At 38.9% G+C, this 22090-nt stretch overlaps 1 protein-coding gene across 12 annotated transcripts in view; it reads right to left on the bottom strand.

The window, feature by feature from the left end:
- FTO (FTO alpha-ketoglutarate dependent dioxygenase) overlaps nucleotides 1-22090 on the bottom strand; it is a 406506-nt gene that overhangs the window by 300157 nt on the left and 84259 nt on the right. For all 12 annotated transcript variants that reach the window (XR_016390975.1, XR_016390973.1, XR_016390974.1 and 9 more), the window contains exon 2: nucleotides 9272-9349. Coding sequence is in view for 8 of the 12 variants with exons in the window: in XM_022555119.3 (XP_022410827.1) it covers nucleotides 9272-9349 (78 nt within the window). In the remaining 4 variants the exon portion in view is untranslated. The remainder of the gene's footprint in view (nucleotides 1-9271; nucleotides 9350-22090) is intronic.

Here is a 22090-nt window from a genome sequence, read left to right as displayed (position 1 = left end):
ACAAGATACTTAGACAATAGAGTCATAGTTTCATAAAAAGAAAAAAAAAGTATATATGTAAATACTCATAGAAAAGAAGATTTGGAAAAAAAAATACAGCCAAAAGTTTCTGGTGGTTATCTCTGGGTAATGCACTTGGGTGTAATTTTAATTTTCTTCTTTAGACATCTGTATAATTTTCAAATTTTCCAAAATAAGTGTAGAATACTTTTTAAATCAGAAAAGATGTTACATTAGAAAATTCTTAATTTCACGACATCTCTCGTATGTGCCAAGAGATTCTTTCTGATGGCTCTAAATTTAAAAAATTTTCAAGATAACTTCTGGTACTGTCTAAATGTGACTTGGAATGTTGCTCAGTGCTCTAGGACATTCTGATTTTACCACAGGGAACACCAATAACAATAAATAGATAATTTTGTCATAATCTCCAAAAACTGCAAGAGAGAAAATCCCCAAGCCTAAATGCCCTTTACTGTATATAAAGTTATTAGATTAGTGCCTGGCACATAAAAGTGCCACGTGGTGGGCTTCCCTGGTGGCGCAGTTGTTGAGAGTCCGCCTGCCGATGCAGGGGACACGGGTTCATGCCCCGGTCTGGGAAGATCCCACATGCCGCAGAGCGGCTGGGCCTGTGAGCCATGGCCGCTGAGCCTGCACGTCCAGAGCCTGTGCTCCGCAACAGGAGAGGCCACAACAGTGAGAGGCCCGCGTACCGGAAAAAAAAAAAAAAAAGTGCCACGTGGTGTTTGTTAATTTTTTCTTTAAAGACAACAACAAGTAACACTGGAAAAGAAATGAACATTAAATAATATTAGTTCACCCTGTCAAACAAATAAGTTCACTTTCCATTTTGGACAGGTACAGGCAGAACATCAGATATCACATGATAATTTGGAACAGCTGTTGGCACATTTTCAAATACGTTAGAATTTTTTTTTGTTTAATCCCACTGAAGTTTTTCCAGGGAGTATACAGTCATGCAATTATATTAGTAGTTGTCTGGTCACATAATATATTTCTTGAGCTCTACAAAAGATTCTATGACATAAATGACGATTATATAGTTTAATAAGTATTTGGAAAGGTATATTTTTTAATTGAAGTAGAGTTGATTTACAATGTTGTGTTAGTTTCAGGTAAACAGCAAAGTGAATTCAGTTATACATATCTATGTATATATTCTTTTTCAGATTATTTTCCATTATAGGTTATTACAAGATATTGAATATAGTTCCCTGTGCTATACAGTAGGTCCTTGCTGTTTATCTGTTTTATATATAGTGGTGTGTATCTGTTAATCCCAAACTCCTAATTTATCCCTCCCCCACCCACTTCCCACTTTGGTAACCATAAGTTTGTTTTCTGTGTCTGTGAGTCTATTTCTGTTTTGTATATTGGAATGGTATTTTAGATATAAATTGCCAACATGCCAAGCTTTTATCAATGGCTAAAAGATACAGAGTGTTAGCTTCTCTGGAGAATAAGCTTTATTTTCTACCTAGTTTAAACCATTATATAAAAATTCTACCTCCTCCTCTCATATCAAGGGATGGTTCTGAAACAATTTCATCATATGGGGAAGCCAGACATGGCATTAAATGAATAAGATACCAGTTTACAGGAGGCTCACCTAAATGAAGCCCAATGGAACTCAACCTTTCAGAGAGTGAAATAAAATTTAAAATCTTCAAGTGACCCAGGAAATGCACTTCATGTAAGTGCTAGGATACTCTGATTTCATGGGAGTATATTTCTAATCTGGCTGTTAACAGATTTTGCTGGTTAACATATTTTATGTTTTGCACTCTATAGAAATTCGCACTATATCAGTCATCATATTTTCTATATAATTTTCATTGTAAATTGCTTATGACTTGGCAGCCATCCCAAGACAAATGGGCTAGACACTTATTTGGCCTAACTCCCAGCTGCAAGATGCTGAGCCGTCTCCCAAAAGAAGTAGGCACTCTTCCCAAGTCACTGCCCAGGCCTTGCTACAGCTCTCACAAGGAGTCTCGTGATCATGTGTCATGTGCTACAAAGTGACACAAAATGTGTGTTCACTCATTCATTCAGTAGTTCATTTTTCGTTTATGGAAAATTTATGGAATATCCATTTGTAACAAACGCTGTATAAGTGTCGTAAGTATAATGATAAAAACAAGTTAGGTCCTGTTACAGAGCATCTCATAGCTTAACAGTAGAAACAGAAATAGGGACCAGGGGTTAGAGATTTAAGACTTCTCACAACAGAAGTATGAATATACTAGTATGGGAGCAGGAAATAAATTATTAGGAAGGGAGTCTGGACAATTCTCATTTATTGAATACATATTTATCGAGCAAATATTATTTGCAAAGCACAAGGTGCTGGAAATACAGAGAAAGCAAAACTTCTGTATGTTCTCCGGGAGCTCATATTTATATATATAGTATAAGTATATAGTATACATAGTTCATTCTATACATATATATATAGAGAGAGAGAGAGAGAGAATTTTACTTATTTATTTAGTATTTCCTTATTTGTTTAATGAAATGTATTTACTTTATATTTTAGATTGTGTATTGTTGTATTACTGTGTATTGATGTATTTTAGATTGTGATATGTGCCACGGAGAAAAACAAACCCAAGTAAGTAAGATAGGAGTGCCGGGGTGATTGTCGCTATTTTACACAGGATGGGCAGAGAAGGCCTCTGATGAGGTGACATCTGAGCTGAGAAAGGCAAGAAAGGAGCACTCAAGCCCTGCAGATACCTGGGGGGAAGAGAGTTCCAGGCTGAGGGAACATTAAGTGCAAAGGCCTTGGGGCAAGAGTGTGCTTGGTTTATTCCAGGAAGAGCAAGAATGCCAGAGTGGGAAGAGGAGGAGGTGGGGAGAAGCAGGAAATGAGGGAAGAGAAGCAGTCAGGAGCCAGATCTTGCCCTGCTTTGTAAGTGACTCTCAGGGACTAGGCTTTTACTCTGCAAAGATGGGAAGCCACTGAAGGGCTTTGAGCAAGTCTAGTGAGCTGATATATGTTTTAAGAAGGACACTACTACTGATGCTATGTTAAAACAGTCTGGAGAAGAAGTTAGGCATGGCAACCATCTGAGAAAGAGATGGTGGTAGCTTTGGCCACGGTGTACACGGCAGAGGTGGTGAGAAGCGTTCCAATTTTTAATATATTCTGAAAGTTACACAAGTGGGACTTCCTGGTATTATCCCAGAAGGGACTGTATTTAAACAAAGTCTTTAAGGATGAGTAGATACTCACCAGACAGAAAAGGGGATGTGGGTACTCTAGACCCAGGGGACAACAGGTACAAGGGCATGAAAGGATGACAGGCACAGCAAAGCCAAGGTGTAGTGAGAAACTCTGTATGACAGGAGTTTGAGGCTGGACGCTATGTCAGGCAATGGGGTGGAGACTAGACCAGGGAGGCTGTTTGGGGCCATACAGTCAATGGCCTTGTAGGGTATGCAGAGGAGTTTGAACTTGACCTCAGAGGCAAGAGAGACCCAACAAAATTTACAAAGCAAGGAGTGACAAGTCTGCCATATTTATCGGAACACAATTCTGATGGTGTTGGCGCGGGCATAAGGAACACCAACTAGGACACTCTTAAAACTGTGGTTGTGGAAGATGACAGATGAGGACCTGATTTCACACAGTGTCGGTGGGACTGGAAAAGAAGAAACCACTTAGGGCTTAGGGAAGCCATGGAGAGAAGCTGAGGACAGCAAGGGTCCGATTTGAACAACTGGACAACAGGGATGACAGTAGAGAAGGGAATGAATGGAAGGCAGGATCCCTGTAAAATGTAAGTCATATCCTGTCGCACTTGTGCTCCAAACCCTGTCACGTCCTCTCCTCTCACTCGGTCACGGCCAGTGTACTCACCGTAGATGGCACGTTCCTGTAGAGTCGGGCCACTGCTCTCCAATCTCATCTCCTTCTACTCTCCCCAACTCTCTCACTTCCCTCCAGATGTGTTAGCCTCAGATGCTGGTCCTCAAACATATCTTAGAGGCTTTGCTGTTCCCTCTGTCCAGAACATTCTTCCTGCAAGTACTACATGGCTTGCTCCCACACCTCCATAAGGTCTTCATTCAAATGTCACTGTAGGAAGACCTTCTGTGACCGCCCCAGTTGCAATCCCCCACCTATAGTCTCTACCCCTCTTACCTCCTTTACCATCTCCATCCAAGTCTTCCCTTCCGATATTTATTTTTCAGTTATTTCTTTAATCTCTCCTCCCTCCCTCCCACCCCCCAACCCTACCAGACTCCACAAGAAATAAGCTCAAAGAAGGCAAGAATCTTTTGTTGGTTTTCACAACTTCATCTCTAATGTCTAGAACATTACCTGGCACAGAGTAGGAGAGCTAAATACATTTGTTGAATTAAGTAAGTCATGAATACATATGGATCACGTTGAGTTAGATGTCTCTGCAAGACTTTTGGGTAGAGCCAGCCAGCGGGCAGCTGGAATTGGAGCCCCACAGGTCACAAGAACCAAAAGGGATGGACACAGAGGTTCGGGATCATCGGGATAAAATCAAAGCAATTCCAGAAGCACCAAGAGATACAGCAGGACAGCACTTATGAGTCATACCCAGGACCCAGACAGCCTCGATCCTGGGCTTTGACACTTCGTGCTTATAAATCTTGAACAAAGTTTTAAGCCTCTCGGGGCCTCTGAGCCTCATCTCTAAAATGGAGTTTTAAGAACAACCTGCCTCAGAGGGTTGTGATAAGATTTGAATGAGCAAATACATATAAAGCACTGAGGACAAGCTGGCAGATGGAAGGCACAAAGCGGGGAATGCCGAGGAGGGTGGCACTGTCTCAGGATAAGAGGGGTAGCACTCCCATATCTGTTTTCTATGTAATTCATTTCCTTGTGCTCTATAGTAAACCAACAGAGGTCCTCTCTGCTCTTCCGCTTTGAGTTGTTGCTGTTGTTTTCTTTCACTGGTTTTCTCTATGACATCAGAAGAAACCAAAAAACTTCTCTGAAGGCATTGTGAATTTGAGCACGATATACTGGGAAGCATACGGTATAGCAGAAAGAGCCTGGGTCTTCAGAGTCAAAAAATATGGGCTTGAACTCAAGCTCTGCCAGATTTGTAAAACAGGGATGACAGTATCTACCTTAAACACCCTGAGTCTGAAGAAGAGTAGCTGCTGAATATATATTTGTGGAATGAATGAATGAGGCTGCTGTGAGGATGAAATGTGACAGCCTTCATCCAACACTGAGCACAGTCCCTGGCACCTCGTAAGGGTCAATAAACAGACACAATATGGACCCTGCAAAAAGTCTTGTTTTTATGACTGGCAGCTGGGTTGGCATTCCTGCGGCTAGGACCTGTTTAAGGAACCCAATGTCAGGTCTAAACTTTTTATTTATTCATGTCATTAAAAAGTATTTTTACTTCATCTTTTAAGAGAACAGAGTTATTTTACAAAGGTTTGATTGAAGCACTCCCTCATTATAAGGTGCACTTAAAGTGATTAGATATTGGTATCAGGTTTGTTGTGGGTCTTACTGGCAAGATAAAAGTAAAGCCTTGAAAATAAACTCAAAATGGATTAGAGAGGTAAATGTAAGACTGGGCACTATAAAACTCTTAGAGGAAAACATAGGAAGAACACTCTTTGGCATAAATCACAGCAAGATCTTTTTTGACCCACCTCCTAGAGTAATGTAAATAAAAACAAAAATAAACAAATGGGACCTAATGAAACTTAAAAGCTTTTGCAAAGCAAAGGAAACTACAAATGACGAAAAAACAGCCCTCAGACTGGGAGAAAATATTTGCAAACAAACCAATGGACAAAGGATTAATCTCCAAAATGTATAAGCAGCTCATGCAGCTCAATATTAAAAAAAACAAACAACCTGATCCAAAAATGGGCAGAAGACCTAAATAGACATTTCTCCAAAGGAGACATACAGATGGCCCAGACACACATGAAAAGATGCTCAACATCACTAATTATTAGAGAAATGCAAATCAAAACTACAATGAGGTATCACCTCACACCAGTTAGAATGGGCATCATCAGAAAATCTACAAACAACAAATGCTGGAGAGGGTGTGGAGAAAAGGGAACCCTCTCGCACTGTTGATGGGAATGTAAATTGATACGACCACTATGGAGAACAGTATGGAGGTCCTTAAAAAACTAAAAGTAGAATTACCATATGACCCAGCAATCCCACTACTGGGCATATCCTGAGAAAGCCATAATTCAAAAAGACACATGCACCCCAATGTTCACTGCAGCAGTATTTCCAATAGCCAGGTCATGGAAGCAACCTAAATGCCCATCGACAGATGAATGGATAAAGAAGATGTGGTACATATATACAACGGAATATTACTCAACCATAAAAAGGAATGGAATTGGGTCATGTGTAGAGATGTGGATGGATCTAGAGACTGTCCTACAGAGTGAAATAAGTCAGAAAGAGAAAAACAAATATCGTATATTAACGCATATATGTGGAACCTAGAAAAATGGTACAGATGAACCGGTTTGCAGGGCAGAAATAGAGACACAGCTGTAGAGAACAAACGTACGGACACCAAGGGGGGAACGTAGCGGGGCGGTGGTGGTGGTGGGATGAATTGGGAGATTGGGAGTGACATATACACATTAATATGTATAAAATGGATAACTAATTAAGAACCTGTTGTATAAAAAAATAAATAAGATTCAAAAATGTTTTAAAAAGTGAAGCCTTGATAGTTGTTCTGTTTGCCTTGGAGTCTCCTCTTGTGGCTCAGCGTATGGCTGGCTCACAGCACCTGGGCTACCCTTGTTGTTTAATTGTTCGTGCACTACTTTCACCATACAAAAGCTAAAAAGGCTCAGAGGTTGCTCTATAGTAACGCGCATTACCACGCACCAGGAAGCTCCTGTCTATGAAAATATTAGCAAGGATTTAAGAGCTGATTACATTCGGGGGGTTTACCTGTTTTAAGGATACTTTTGTAAATTATTTTTTTCCTAATTACAAAAGAATACATGTTCATTTAGATAATTTGGAAAACTAGAAAAGTTCAAAAGAGAAAGGTCTACCAGTCTGGGATATAACATTTCTGTATCAGTCCCGCAGATTGTTCTAGAGGCCACCTAGATTTTGTGTGTAAAACAAAATTTAAATCACACCAGATATTATTATATCTGTCTTGCTTTTTTTTTTTTTTTTTTTTTTTGCGGTACACGGGCCTCTCACCGTTGTGGCCTCTCCCGTTGCGGAGCACAGGCTCCAGACGCGCAGGCTCAGCGGCCATGGCTCACAGGCCCAGCCGCTCCGCGGCATGTGGGATCTTCCCGGACCGGGGCACGAACCCGTGTCCCCTGCATCGGCAGGCAGACTCTCAACCACTGCGTCACCAAGGAAGCCCTCTGTCTTGCTTTTTAAATGAGCTAATGAATACATTAATTCATTCATCCATTCAAGCAAACTAATTAAATACCTACTAGGGGCCAGGCCCTATATACAGTACAGAGAATGAGGGAAAGCAGCATATAAAATCATTACAATAACCTGAGATAATTAAGGTACACATGAAGTACTACAAGTGCACACAGGAGGGAGCAGAGACAACCTCTGGGCTATAGACGTGCCAGGGAAGCATCCTACAGGAGATGACACGTGAGCCGTTACTAATAACAGGTAACACAGAAGCTCTCCAAGGAAGGAAGATGGAAAGGATGTAGCAGGAAGACCCAAAATATAATACTGCACAGCTGGTCTGAGCTACTGCCAAAACCCAGTGTGGGTAAAAAGGTAAAAAAATGGGGAAGACGAGGCTAGAAATGCAGGAGCCGGGCAACAGACAGCCATTGTGGGATTTGAAGCAGAAGGTTGACATGCTTGGATTTATGTTTTGGTTTAAAAAAAAAAAAGTCTACTACAGCTTTAAAGAGGGGCAAAGAAAACTAGAGCAATCCATAAAAGGGCTGTCCAGGTGAAAGGTAGCGAAGTTCTAATGACAATGGAGATGAGAGATGATGTCCTGGAACTGAGAATGCACGGGAGACCTGGGATTCTAGACGGGTAAGCTCATTCTTTCCTCTCTTCTTTCCATGGTTACTGAGAATCAGCTATATGCACGACAAGCATATGCTAGGTGCTGGAGAAACCAAGCTGATGTGACCCAATTCTTATACCCCAAGAGCTAACATTCTAGTAGGAAAGAAGAGATGAAAAGGTACTATTTTTACTGTTCAGCATGCCTTTCTTTCCTTCTTTGGAACAGGGCTCCAGTTTTCCTTTGGGAAAACCATCCATCTCTGACTCACACTCCATGCAATGTGAGTGGGAATGGTCATACTCCAACCCTACTCCAAGAGTGGGTGCAGAAACTAGGTCAGGCAAACAGGAGCATCTCACTCCCCTGAACACAATGACTGATTCAGGGATAGGCACATGCCTCTAACCAGGCCAACGAGATCATTACTGGGGGAATCAGACAGACCAGGAAAAAAGAAATCACCACCTTCTTCTAAGATCCTATGTGCTTAAGACCACATACCCCCTGGGCTGTCAGAGTCCTCCTGTACTATCAGGGGAGAGCCTATCTAGCATGAAGCCACACAGAAAAAAGCCAAGCCAAGAAACAGAAAAACAGTGATCAGATGACATCTTTCGAGAAACTGGATTCAGCCATGTGCTCCTTGACATCTAAGTTAAGTAAGTCAATAAATTCCCTTTTTTGTCACAATGAATTTGTTTGTGATTTTGTCACCTGTAATTGAAAGAGTGCTGACTAATTCAGGGGGAGAGACACAGAATCGCACAACTGCAATACAATGTGACAGGTACAATCAAGTTATTTATAAGGTACAAGGAGCACAGGGGAGAGTGCAAGCAATTCTATTAGTAGGTAAGGTAAGTAAAGAAACTTTCACAAAGGAGGCGATGTTTAAGTGAAGTCTTGAAAAATTAGTCATCTGGCAACAGGATAAGGGGCAAAAGAATATTCTATGCAGAAGAAACAGAAGGAGCAGAGGCAAGGAGTGAGGAAGAACACAGAATGCTTGGGGAAGAAAAGACAGTCGACTATATGCTAAAGCACTAAGTTCAGAGCAGAAAGCAGATTGTGCAGGAATTTATATATTCTGGGGGTGAGGAGACACTGGATGACCGACTCAGACCATTTCACCTCTCATTTAACCTCTCTAGACCACAGTGGCTTCACAGGTAAAATAAGGTAGAGCAGGAAAAAATCAGTGCAAATTGACAAATATTAAAAGACCTTACCTGCTGATAGAATTCATCATCTTTGGGGGTCAGATAAGGAAGCCAAGTGTCTTCAAGCTCTTCAAGAAGCCTCAGTTTCTGTTTAAAAATAATAATGATTACAGGTGACTGAATATAAACTGACCCCAAACATAAGACAATCCCTTATTTTTTCCCATAAGGGACTACCCTCCAAAATTTAGCCAACTTGAATGTAGAAACTTTTCGAGAGAGAAATTAGTCAAAAGTCAATTATAAAATGTATTCATTTAATTACTTGCACTTAAATTATACATCATATAAAACATTAACTTAGACATAATCATTTTATTCACTCTCACATTTCAGGAAGCAATTTGCTTCACTCTTGACATGTATCTTTAACATCAGGGTCTTTTTCTTCATCACTAGAGTCACCTTTTGAGTTATCCAATCAAACTCAAATTTAATTATCCAATCAGTTTTCCAGAACAAATCTTCCTCTCTGTATAATCTGCTTGAGACACAGCAGTTTTCGAATCCTTACCATCACTGAAACTCTCCAACCAAGCCACAAGTATCCATTTACATAACGTCAGGGTATTTGGAGAATTTATTCATCCTGTATACATTTATTTGAGATCATATCCACTTACACATTACTTTTTTTTTTTTTTATGCGGTACTCGGGCCTCTCACTGTCGTGACCTCTCCCGTTGCGGAGTACAGGCTCCGGACGCGCAGACTCAGCGGCCATGGCTCACGGGCCCAGCCTCTCCGCGGCATGTGAGATCTTCCCGGACCGGGGCACGAACCCGTGTCCCCTGCATCGGCAGGCGGACTCTCAACCACTGCGCCACCAGGGAAGCCCCACATTACTTTTTAAAAGTGATCTTTCATGCCTAGAATAATTACTAAATGTATCTTGAATATCTTTGCTTCTTTTCTTTTCCAATTTGATAAAGAAATCTTTTCAAGCACCCACAACTAGTGTTGTCTGAGGCCATTTCAAGCTACTTTGTCTTCCAAATAGTACCCGTGCTGTTCAAACAAGGTAACTAAGAGACGACCCCGCATTATAAAGTACTTTATAAGGAACCAAATACATACAAGATGACACCCTCCTTATGAGGGATTTTTTCAAAGAATATCTAACCTTATATTCAAGCATATGTGATATGTGTGTGTGTGTACGTGGCATATAAATAGCGTATATATATATGTGTACACAGACACACATACACATAGAAATCATCTATATACTACAGAAATTTTCTGAAAGAAAAAAACAGAAAAGGCAGAAACAAATAAAACTGCAGTACAATGTGTTATTCAGGCTGTTGTCAGCCACTAAGGCACTTTTATAAGAATTAGAAAATGGTGTGTCTTACTCTGGGCTGATGCCCCCCTACTCCCTACAGCATGACTTGGAGAACACAAACTGGATTTTAGCCCCAACCTGTCCCAATGGGCACTGTCTTTATGCAGTGAACAACCTGCTCAACCAGACATGGTGGCCCTGAGAATCATCCTCTCCCATCTCTGGGCAGCCTTCTCACACTAACCCATCACAGAGTAGTCCAGAGCAAATACCCCTTCAGGCAGAACTCAAGTCCTTTCTGGATCTTTTTTATAATTATCCAAAGTGAATAAAGAAAAAAGGGAATAGAAAAATAGCAACCAGTTGGCCTAAGAGAGGCAAAAGAGTAAACTTTACTCTTATGCAAAATTCTAGTTTGTTTATATAATTAAAGCTTTCTGCTTTGTCTAAAAGGTACTTTCTCATCTGTAATGATAAGGCTGGCTTACCAGTTAAACTATGAAGAGTTTTCCTTTACAAAGGACCTATAATACTAACACAAACCATTGGTTTATATAAATCATTGGTTAAGAGGTTTATCTGTTTTCCACATTAGTCATTATTTGGGACACAGAAAGAACTAATGATGTTTTCATGCCTATACTTGCACATTTATGCACTCCATCACAAACTTAATCAAAACCTATACCTCAATTTTCACTTCAGGCTCAGGAAAGCCTGCATTTTCCTATGAATCTTTTACCAGTCCTTTCTATAGACAGAACACTTACATGCCCCCCAAAAAGTTTTAATGTTTAAAAAAACGTTAAAGGCTTGAACAATTAAAATGCACATGATATCTCAGACTTTGAGATGGCTCCACCTTACAAATACCACCTTAAAATCTCTTCAGGAGAGTCCATAAAGCTAATCTGCATATAATAGGGAACACAAAGGTACAGATTTCTATTAGGAATTACATATTCCACCTTGACCAGATTAAACAGCAAGAGACCTGTCCCAAAGATGAACAAGCACCACTGGAGGCTGAAATTCCACTTATAATAAATACTTCAGTAAAATTATTATAAAAACCACCACTTCTCAGCTCAGTTGAGGTCCAGTGCATCAGACAGACAGAAAACATTATAACCTGTAAGGCTGTATCAAGAGGATAAAATTCCTTTTTATATATATAGTAGTCTGTATCTGTTAATCTCAAATTCCAAATTTATCCCTCCTCCTCCCTTTCCCCTTTGGTAACCATAAGTTTGTTTTCTATGACTGTGAGTCTATTTCTACTTGTAAATGAGTTCCTTTATATCATTTTTTTAAGATTCCACATCTAAGTGATATCATATGATGTTTGTCTTTCTCTGTCTGACTTCACTTAGTATGACAATTACTAGGTCCATCCGTGTTGCTGCAAATGGCATTATTTCATTCTTTTCTTATAGCTAAGTAATAATCCATTGTGTGTGTGTATGTATATATATATATATATATATATATATGTATATATGTATATATATATATATGTATATATATACATATCTATACACCACATTTTCTTTATCCATTCATCTTTTGATGGACACCTAAGTTGCTTCCATGTCTTGTTATTGTAAATAGTGCTGCTATGAATACTGGGGTGCAGGTATCCGAAAGGATAAAATTCTACAAGAATGTTCCTACCATACAGCAAGCAGAATATAAGTGGTCTTTTTCCACTGGGAATTTTAATTTTAATACTGTGAGCATTGTTATATCTCTATGACAGGAGAGAATGGGGTCAGGAAATCACTCAACTTAAGGCCACACAGATGAAATCTGCTCTGTACATCAACATTCACATCCTGTAATTCTACTGATTAACTAATGAGATCAATTATAAATAGCACTATTTATCAACTTAAAAAGAACCTTTGGTCATATTGCCTTGGTGAAGTCAATCAGGAATGATTATTAGATTAAACTGGTAGTTCAGGAACATCACACATTTCTTAAAAATTAAGATTGCTTTATAAAAAGGCATAGTCATTTTGAGCATAACTATAGAGAAACAAGCCCTCTCATACTCAGGAGTGCACAAGGGTACAATTCCGATGCAGGGCAACTGACAACTCCTATCGAAATTCAAATGCATTCCCTTTGATCCCAAAATCCTACTTCTAAGGATTTTAATTTCTTACTTGTACCATGTTCTGAAGAATGTATGTACAAGTTTATTCACTGGACCACTATTTGTAGACCAGAAGCTTGGAAACATATTAAAAACCACTTAGTTGCATACGTAAAAGGTTGAATTTTATGGTGTGTGAATTATATCCCAACTAAAAAAAAAAGATTAGAAACAGTGCCAGTGTCCATCCACAGAGGATGGTTAAATAAATGCTGGTACATCCACACAATGAAATACAAAGCAACAGTAAACAAGACCGAGGAGGCTCCCTTTAGTGAAACAAAGAGCTCTCCAGGACACATGGGGAAGTGAAAGGCAAGGGAAAGAGTATCTGCTTGTATTTGCATAAAGAAACATAAAGGACATGTGACAAATTACTCAAGTGGTTCTCTCTCAGGGGCAGAGGTGGGAAACAACTAGAAGGGGCCAGGGATGGAGTAAGGCTATACAAAGTATTTCCTTTTGTATTGTTTTGATTTTTGAACTCTGTAAACATATTGCCTATTCAACATATTGCCAATTATCAACTCAAGTGTATTACCTATTAATTCTTCACGTGGAATTCAGTACAAAGATGAAGATGACATGACATGATTTTTGGCTTTATATTAGACAGTGCATACTTTTGTGATGTATGATAAAGTATTTCGGGGGTAGACTTGTAGACTAGCACAGTAAAGAGTGAAGAGGGGGAAGAGAAACAGCTCTGACAATTTCTTTGTGTCAAATGTCAAGCCGTCAGTAAACACACACGACATTCAAATGCACTCTGGAGTGGAGGCAGAAGGCGCTCGTGTTTGACTGTCAGATCTGGCTAACTGCTGCTCCTCCGCCTGAGATGCAGATAAATCCACACAGCTGGGCCTTACAGCACACTGCTCTGCGCACAGCTTCTTTGCTGTCACCCTGGTGTCAAATACATCAAGCTGTTCACACATGCCACACAGAAAGCCAGAGGGAGTGCAAAGCCTCGGCTCTCCCACCTGCAGGCGGAGCACTGAAGACCCCTCCATGAGGGCTACAACCACCTCCGTAGCTCCTGCAAGGAACGGGTACACAGACACAAGGCCTTAAGTAAAATACATTGCAACTCAAAACCATAAAGGTTGGATGTCAGAAACTTTAAACCTAATAAGCTTCTGACTCACTGTGAAAAGTTAAGTTGTATCTGAGCTTCCATATCTTGTCAAATAGGCATATAGCTTGCGAATCTTACAGGTATTACCTAAAAAGATTAACTGGACCATGACTCATAATGTGAAGGTGTATCTTTCACAGATGAAGTGTATTTTCCATCCCACTGGTGTCTCTTCAGCCTCGTCAGATTATGCTAACAGCCCCTATTCTTTATCCATTTTTCATTTTCCACATAATTTTTAAACTATGAATCATATTTTGTCAGGTTCATTAAAAAATTAATTTCGTCTGAGTCTTCAAAATATAATCACAAATAAAGGCTTATGAATGTTCAATATAAAAATAAGCACCTGATCTTCTGAGGGTTTCAAATAATAAGTAGGAAAACTGATCTAGTCCTTGGGAAGAGCATAAGTAAGGGAAATCTCCCCAAGGAAGACACATCAAAACTAATACCAGAAAGATGAGTGAGAAGTAGTTAAGCCAAAAGAAGTATAAATAAATATTTCATATACCCATATTCCATATTTGCTTTTAAAAAGAAAAAAAAGTATCTCAACAAAGAGCATTCGCTTTCCTTTACTCACTGAAAATACGACACGGTAAAAATAAACAATTTGGAGGGAAGACTAGAATTTGTATCCTGACTCTGTCACTTCCTAGATGTGGTACCACACCTGAATCAACCTCTCCAAACCTCACTTTACTCATCTGTAAAACCCTGTTTCACAGGGTGTTGTGAAGATGAAATAAAATTAATCATATATATTAGTGCATTTTATAAACTATAAACTATGCAGATATTAAGCAAATGGCATTCAAATGGAGGAAGGGGTCTATAACAAAGCATGAGCATCTAAGAAGCCTAACTGTTAGTTCTAACACCAGTACTACCAGCATAAATATATGATTTGGGACTGGTGTATCTCCCTGTGACGTATAAATGAAGTAGTACATGTAGAGATCTAAGAACATTGCCAAGCACATAAAAAAACCCTCAATACACTTTGGCAACCACTTGCTACTGTTATTTACCCATGTCTGAAAAGGACAGTTTTATTTATTAGTTGTGAATTATTTATAAGCAATCCTATGTGTAACCCATCAAATTATACTTTATGCCATATACATAAGAAATTCAGACATTAATTTCCCTGGGTGAACTACAGCAGAACTGTATAAAAACTCTCCATAAAACTTTATATATATAAAATGCCTCGATTAACTACACTGGTGATAAAAATAAAAATTATTGTGAAAGTTTAGAACAGATGAAGAAACAAAGGCCCATCCAGAGATACAAAGTGACTGGCAAAAATTACACTACTGGTCACAACTCATAATCTCATTCCCTAAGTATAAAGGTAATTTCCACTACACTCCACCACACAACCCTGAAACGAGAAATCTGATCTTTCAAGAAGTGTTCAATCTTTCACTTTAAAAAAACACATATAAATGTAAACATTTTAAGTAATTTTAATTAAAATCAATCCTATTTTTTAAACTTAAAACCAATGCTTATAACCACTACTTCTGGACTCTCAAGTCCTGGCTGTTTTGGTAGCTCTACAATGTTTGCAATAATTTTTTTTTTTAGCATTTCTTGTTCAGTTCTTAATAATGGGGGCCTATGCTGTAGTAGACCAAAAATCCAGTTAGAGTAAAAAAAAAAACTCATAATCCTCAAATCAGGAAGAATTCTCAGGAGGATTTTGCCTCAATAGTGGTATAAAATTAGCCCTGAACTACTGCTCTATTCCTTTATAAACAGCTTAAAAGTAAGACTGAAAAGATCAAACTAATCAAAAACTACAAGGCATGGAAAGGAAGACAGGACTATAAGGCAAGGTAATGAGTGATAATGAAGAGAAAAATCAGTCAATTGGAACCGACCCCAAAATGGCACAGATGACAGAATTAGGAGACAAGCACATTAAAAATAGTGACATAACTGTGGTTCATAAGTACAAGAGGTTGGGAAAAGACTGAACACGGTTAATAGAGAAAAAGAAATTAAACTTCCAGACAGGAAAACCACAATGTCTGAGATGAAATATAAATATATTGGATAGGATTCAAAACAGGTTAGATATCATAAAAGAAAAGAATAGTGAAAACGAGACATAGCAGTGGAAATTATCCAAATGGAAACACAGGCAAAAAATAATTATTAGAGTATCAGTGAGCTGTGGGATGACTTTAAGCAGTTTAATACATATGATTAGAGTCATCAAAGAAGAGGAGAAAGAATGGGAGAAAGAAAAATACTGCCCAAGAATTTTCCATATTTGATGAAAACTATAAATCCACAGATTCAAGTTGTTCAAAGAACTACACACACACACACACACACACACACACAAAATGAGGAAATAACACTAAGGCACAATATAATCAAATTACTTAAAATCAGTGAAAAACAGAAAATCTTTAAAGCAGTCAGAGAAAAAGAAATAGTAAGTACACAGGAACAGATCATAACATGAAATATCTCATGGAAAGCATGTTACCCAAAGATAGTGAAGAAACATTTTCAAATAACTGAGAGAAAAAAAAAAATTGTCAAACTAGGTTTCTATCCCAAGCCAAAACATCTTCCAAAAACAAAGGCAAAATAAATACTTTTTCAGATATATAAAAGTAGAAATTCAACACCAGCAGCGCTTCATGGTAAGAAATGATAAAGGAAGACCATGAGATAGGAAGAAAATGATACTAGATAAATCTGAGTCTTCACAGGGGAATAAAAAGCATCACACATAATAACTACATCTGAAATAGAAAAGACTTTATTCCTTACTATATAATCTTTATAAAAGACAACTATTTAAAGCAAAAATAATAGTACACTGCTGGGTTTATAATATATGTAGAAGTGAAACATGTAATAACAATAACACAACAGTTAAAACAGAGCGGAAGTATATTGTAAGATTCTTAAACTACATGTGAAGTGCAATAGTACTACTTCAAGGAAGAATCTATTAAGATAAAGATGGATACTAGAAACCCTAAAACAATCATAATATAATAACAAAGAGTTATAGGAGACTAGCCAACAAGGGAGACAAAACAGAATCATGAAAACTCAAACCAAAAAAACAGAAATAGAGAATAAAAGAGAACAAAGGGCAAAAAGTAAACTGGTAGAATTAAATCCAACCATATAAACAATCACATTTAATGTAAATAGTCTAAACAATTCAGTTAAAAAGAAGAGACTGTCAGATTAAATTCTAAAAATCAATATCCAACTATATCCTGCCTATAAGATATTGACCTCAAGTATAAAGAAACAAATAAATTAAAAGTAATAGGATAGACACAACAATGTGAATGTACTTAATGCCACAAAACTGTACACTTTAAAAAGTCTTATGCATATTTTATCACAATAAAAATATTTTAAAAAGTAAAAGGATGAAAAAAATATTTACCACAGTAATACTAATCAAAAGAAAGTTGAAGTAGCTATACTGACACTAGACAAAATACATTTCAGAGCAAAAAATATTATTAGAGGCAAAAAGAGTCATTTCACAATCATAAAGGAATCAATTCATCAAGAGAACATACCAGTCTTAAATATCTATGCAACTAATAACAGATCTATCAAATACATTAAGCAAAAATTGATAGACTAGCAAACAGAAATATGCTTGACCGTTGAACAGCACAGGGGTTAATCCACATATAACCTAGAGTCGGCCTTCTGTATCCGCGGTTCCTCCGCTTCCAGATTTAACCAACCAAGAATCATGTAGTACTATAGTATTTGCTATTGAAAACTATCCACGTTATAAGTGGACCCACACAGTTCAAACCCATGTTGTTCAAGGGCCAACAGTAGATGATTCCACAATTACAGTCAATATCACCCCTCTCTCAATATGCCAGAACAAGTACTCGGAACACTTAGTAAGAATACAGAAGACCTGAACAACACCATAAACTAACTTGACCTAATTGACATTTATATAACAGTTAACCAAACAGCAAAATACACATTTGTTTCAAATACACGTAGAACATTTGCCAAGACAGACCATATCTTGATATCACTATATTTAAAAGGATTCAAATCATTTAAAAAAAACATGTTGCCTGGGGGAGAATGATGTCAGGAACATGGCCGAGTAAGACGTCACTTGATTGTATGCCCCCCCTCAACAAAAACAATTTGGCATCCAACCACAGACAAAAGTGCCTTCTGTGGGAGCTGTGTGATCCAGCATCACACTCCAGGGACCCAGGAGAAGTCTTGTCAACCTGTGAGTCAGGAAATAGGCATACAGACCTCAATCCCAGCTGTGGACCCTGAAATGGCCCAGGAATGGGCTCCAGCTCCTCTCAGCCAAGGTCCAGGAGGCCCTGGAGAACACCGACTTAGACAATCACCCACAGAAAAGAAAGCCTTTGTGGAAGTCGAGGAGTTCAGTGGAGAAGTTCCAGCACAGTGTTTGAGCACAAATATCCAAGAGTGGACACACTGGAGAGAGTAAGAGGAATGGTTTGACTTACCAATGTCACCCCTCCCACAAGGGAGCACAGCTCAGTGCTAAGAGAATCCGTCTTGGCCCGAGATTTCTCCCACAGTAAAAAGTGAAACCGTGTGAGTGGGTAGCCAGCTCCTCCAGCTGTGTGGGATGCTACCAAAGAGGCACATTTCTCTCTCACTTAATCATGAGCTGCATGACTGGGGTCGGGGGGAGGAGGGGGAGCGTGAAAGGCTGAGAGAACAGCAGCCAGGGATTGGAATGAATGTATTAAAGGGACATATATCCTATTAACCACATCATGGACTCCATCAAGGGGCCCACTCACAAGACACTAGGGTTGTCCCATCTGCTGATCCCCCAACTGGACCATGGACACTGCCAGTTCTCCATAAGCTTCACTCACAAACACTCCCATTCTCCCATTCTGTGGCAGGTATGCACACTCCTGATGGTGGTGAGAGCAAGCTTTTGCATGCTCTCTAGTGAGCATGCTCAGAAAGCCATTCTGAATCTGTGGACCAGAGAGAGACCACAAATCTGAGCATTCAGCACTGCCCTTGGAAAAGCAAAAGGGAGGCTGTCAGTACTCAGCCTGGTGCTTTGCAGAACTGAGAGAAGGTATACAAGCTTAAGAATTCTGCCACAAGAGGGAGCAAGAAATGTGGGACAGGGGTATCCAAGAAGGTTTGAGAGAGCCTCAGAATACCTATCATGGCAGACAGTAGGAATTTCTCTCTGGAAGTCAGTCAGTTAAGACTAGAGGAAGTGAGTGCTACTTCAAATGCAGACAGCAAATGTAAGACTTCAAGGAATATGAAAAATCAAGGAAACAGGACACCATCAAAGGATAGCAATAGGGCTTCCCTGGTGGCGCAGTGGTTGAGAGTCCACCTGCCAATGCAGGGGACACGGGTTCATGCCCCGGTCTGGGAAGATCCCACATGCTGAGGAGTGGCTAGGCCCATGAGCCATGGCCGCCGACCCTGTGCATCCGGAGCCTGTGCTCCACAATGGGAGAGGCCACAACAGTGAGAGACCCGCGTACTGCAAAAAAAAAAAAAGGATGGCAATAATTTTCCAGTAACTGACTCCAAAGACATGGAGGTCTATGATTTGCCCAATAAAGAATTCAAAACAGTTGATTTAAGGAAGCTCAATAAGCTACAAGAACATACAGAAAGACAATTCAAAGAATTTGGGAAAAAAATTCACAAACAAAATGAGAAGTTAAACAAAGAGACAGAAATGATAAGGAACCAAACAAATTATGGAGCTGAAAAATACAGATGAATGTATGAAATTATGAATGAAATAAAAAGTGCAACAGAGAGTATCAACAGCAGAATGGATTAAACAGAAGAAAGAATCTGTGAAGAGAAAACAGGACTTTTGAAATTATCGGGTCAGAGGAAAGCAAAGAAAAAAATGAAAAAGAGTGAAGAAGGCCTACGTGAACTGTAAGATACCATCAAGAGAAGCAGTCTGTGAACCTCTGGAGTCCAAGAAGGGAAAGAGAGGGAGAAGGGGGCAGAAAGCATATTTAAAGAAATAATAGCTGAGAACTTCCCAAATATAGGGAAGGATCTGGCCATCCAAATTCATGACACTCATAGGTCCCCAAACAAATTCAACCCCAAAAGATCTAACCCAAAATACATTACAATAAAACTGTCAAAACTCAAAGACAAAAAAGAGAATCTCAAAAGCAACAAGAGAAGCCTATTACCTACAAGGGAACCCCCATAACGCTATTGGATTTTCAACAGAAACTTTACAGACCAGGAGACAGTGGGATGATATATTCAAGGTGCTGAAAGAAAAAAACTACCAACCAAGAATTTATTTGGCAAAGTTGCCCTTTGAAAATGAAAAAATAAAGACCTTCCCAGACAAACAAATGCTGAGGGAATTCATCTTTACGAGATCTGCCTTACAAGAAATGCTGAAAGGAATTCTGTAAGCTGAAATGAAAGGACACTAAATTAATAACACAAAAATATACGGAAATATACAATACACTGATAACATACATAGTAAAAATCAAAACTCTGATACTGTAACATGGTGATGTGCTAACCACTTATCTCTAATATAAAGACTGAAATAGTTTAGTAAACATATTTTTTAAACTATACCTACAATAATTTACTAATGAATACACAATACAAAGAGAGGTAAATTTTGACATCAGAAAAATAAAAGGGAGGAATAAAAGGGTAGTTTTTATATGCAACTATCAGCATAAGATAGATTGTTACATCTATAAGATGTTTTATGTAAACCTCATATTAACCATAAAGCCAAACCCTACAGTTGATACACAAGCATGAAGAGAAAGGAATCAAAGCATACCACTAGAGAAAATCAGCAATTCACAAAGGAAGACAGCAAGAGAGGAAGAAAAGAACAAGGGCACTACAAAATAGCCAGAAAACAATTTAAAAGATGGCATTGGTAAGTCCCTTCCTATTAATAATCATTCTAAATGTAAATGGAGGGGCTTCCCTGGTGGCGCAGTGGTTAAGAATCCACCTGCCAATGCAGGAGACATGGGTTCGAGCCCTGGTCCAGGAAGATCCCACATGCTGTGGAGCAACTAAGCCCATGCGCCGCAACTACTGAGCCTGCACTCTAGAGCCTTCGAGCCACAGCTACTGAAGCCCGCGCACCTAGAGCCCGCGCTCCACAACAAGAGAAGCCACCACAGTGAGAAGCCCACGCACCGCAACAAAGAGTAGCCCCCGCTCGCCACAACTAGAGAAAGCCCACACACAGCAACGAAGACCCAACACGGCCATAAATAAATAAATAAATTTTAAAAAATAAATAAATGTAAATGGATCAAATTCTCCAAACAAAAGACACAGAGTAGCCAAATGGATTAAAAAAAATACAATACACAACTCTTTGCTGCCTACAAAAGACTCACTTAAGATTTAAGAACACAAAAAGAGAGCTATACTTAGGGTATAGGGTAGCTATACTTAGATGAAATAGACTTTAACTCAAAAGCAGCAATAAGAGATAAAGAAGGTCATTATACCATGATAGATGGGTAAATTCATCAAGCTGATATAACAATCATAAATATATATATACCCAACATTGGAACACCTAAATATATTAAACAAATACAGTCGTCCCTCGGTATCCATGGGAGATTGGTTCTAGTACTCATCTCAGAAACCGAAATCTGAGTATGCCCAGTCCCACAGTTGGCTCCCTGTACTCATGGGTTCCACATCCAGAGATTCAACCAACCACAGATTACAAATTTAGTACACAATCCATGCTTGGTTGAATCTGTGAATGCAGAACCCATGGATATGGAGGGCTGATTGTATATTTATTGAAAAAAATCTGCATAAAAGTAGACCTGTGCAGTTCAAATCCATGTGGTTCAAGGGTCAACTGTACTAACAGATCTGAAGAGAAAAACAGACAACAATTCAATAATAGTGGGGACTTCAGTACTGCACTTTCAACAACAGGTTATCCAGACTGAAAATCAGTAAGAAAACGTTGGACATGAACTATACTTTAAGTATACTTTAATACTTAACATACATATACAGAGCATTCCATCCAGAATACATTCTTCTCAAGTGCACAAAGAACATTCTCCAGGACAGATGTATGGTAGGCCATAAAACAAGTCTTAGCTAATTTAAGGGGACTGAAATCATACCAAGTGTCTTTTCTAACTACAATGGTATGAAACTGGTAAGCAGTAACAGAAG

The sequence above is a fragment of the Delphinapterus leucas genome, chromosome 20 (genome assembly GCF_059928025.1).
Source record: "Delphinapterus leucas isolate spDelLeu-1000000601 "Yukka" chromosome 20, BTC_Dleu_Yukka2, whole genome shotgun sequence".
Taxonomy (NCBI): domain Eukaryota; kingdom Metazoa; phylum Chordata; class Mammalia; order Artiodactyla; family Monodontidae; genus Delphinapterus; species Delphinapterus leucas.
Note: the sequence above shows the minus strand (reverse complement) of the source record. Positions and strands in the feature narration are given on the sequence as shown.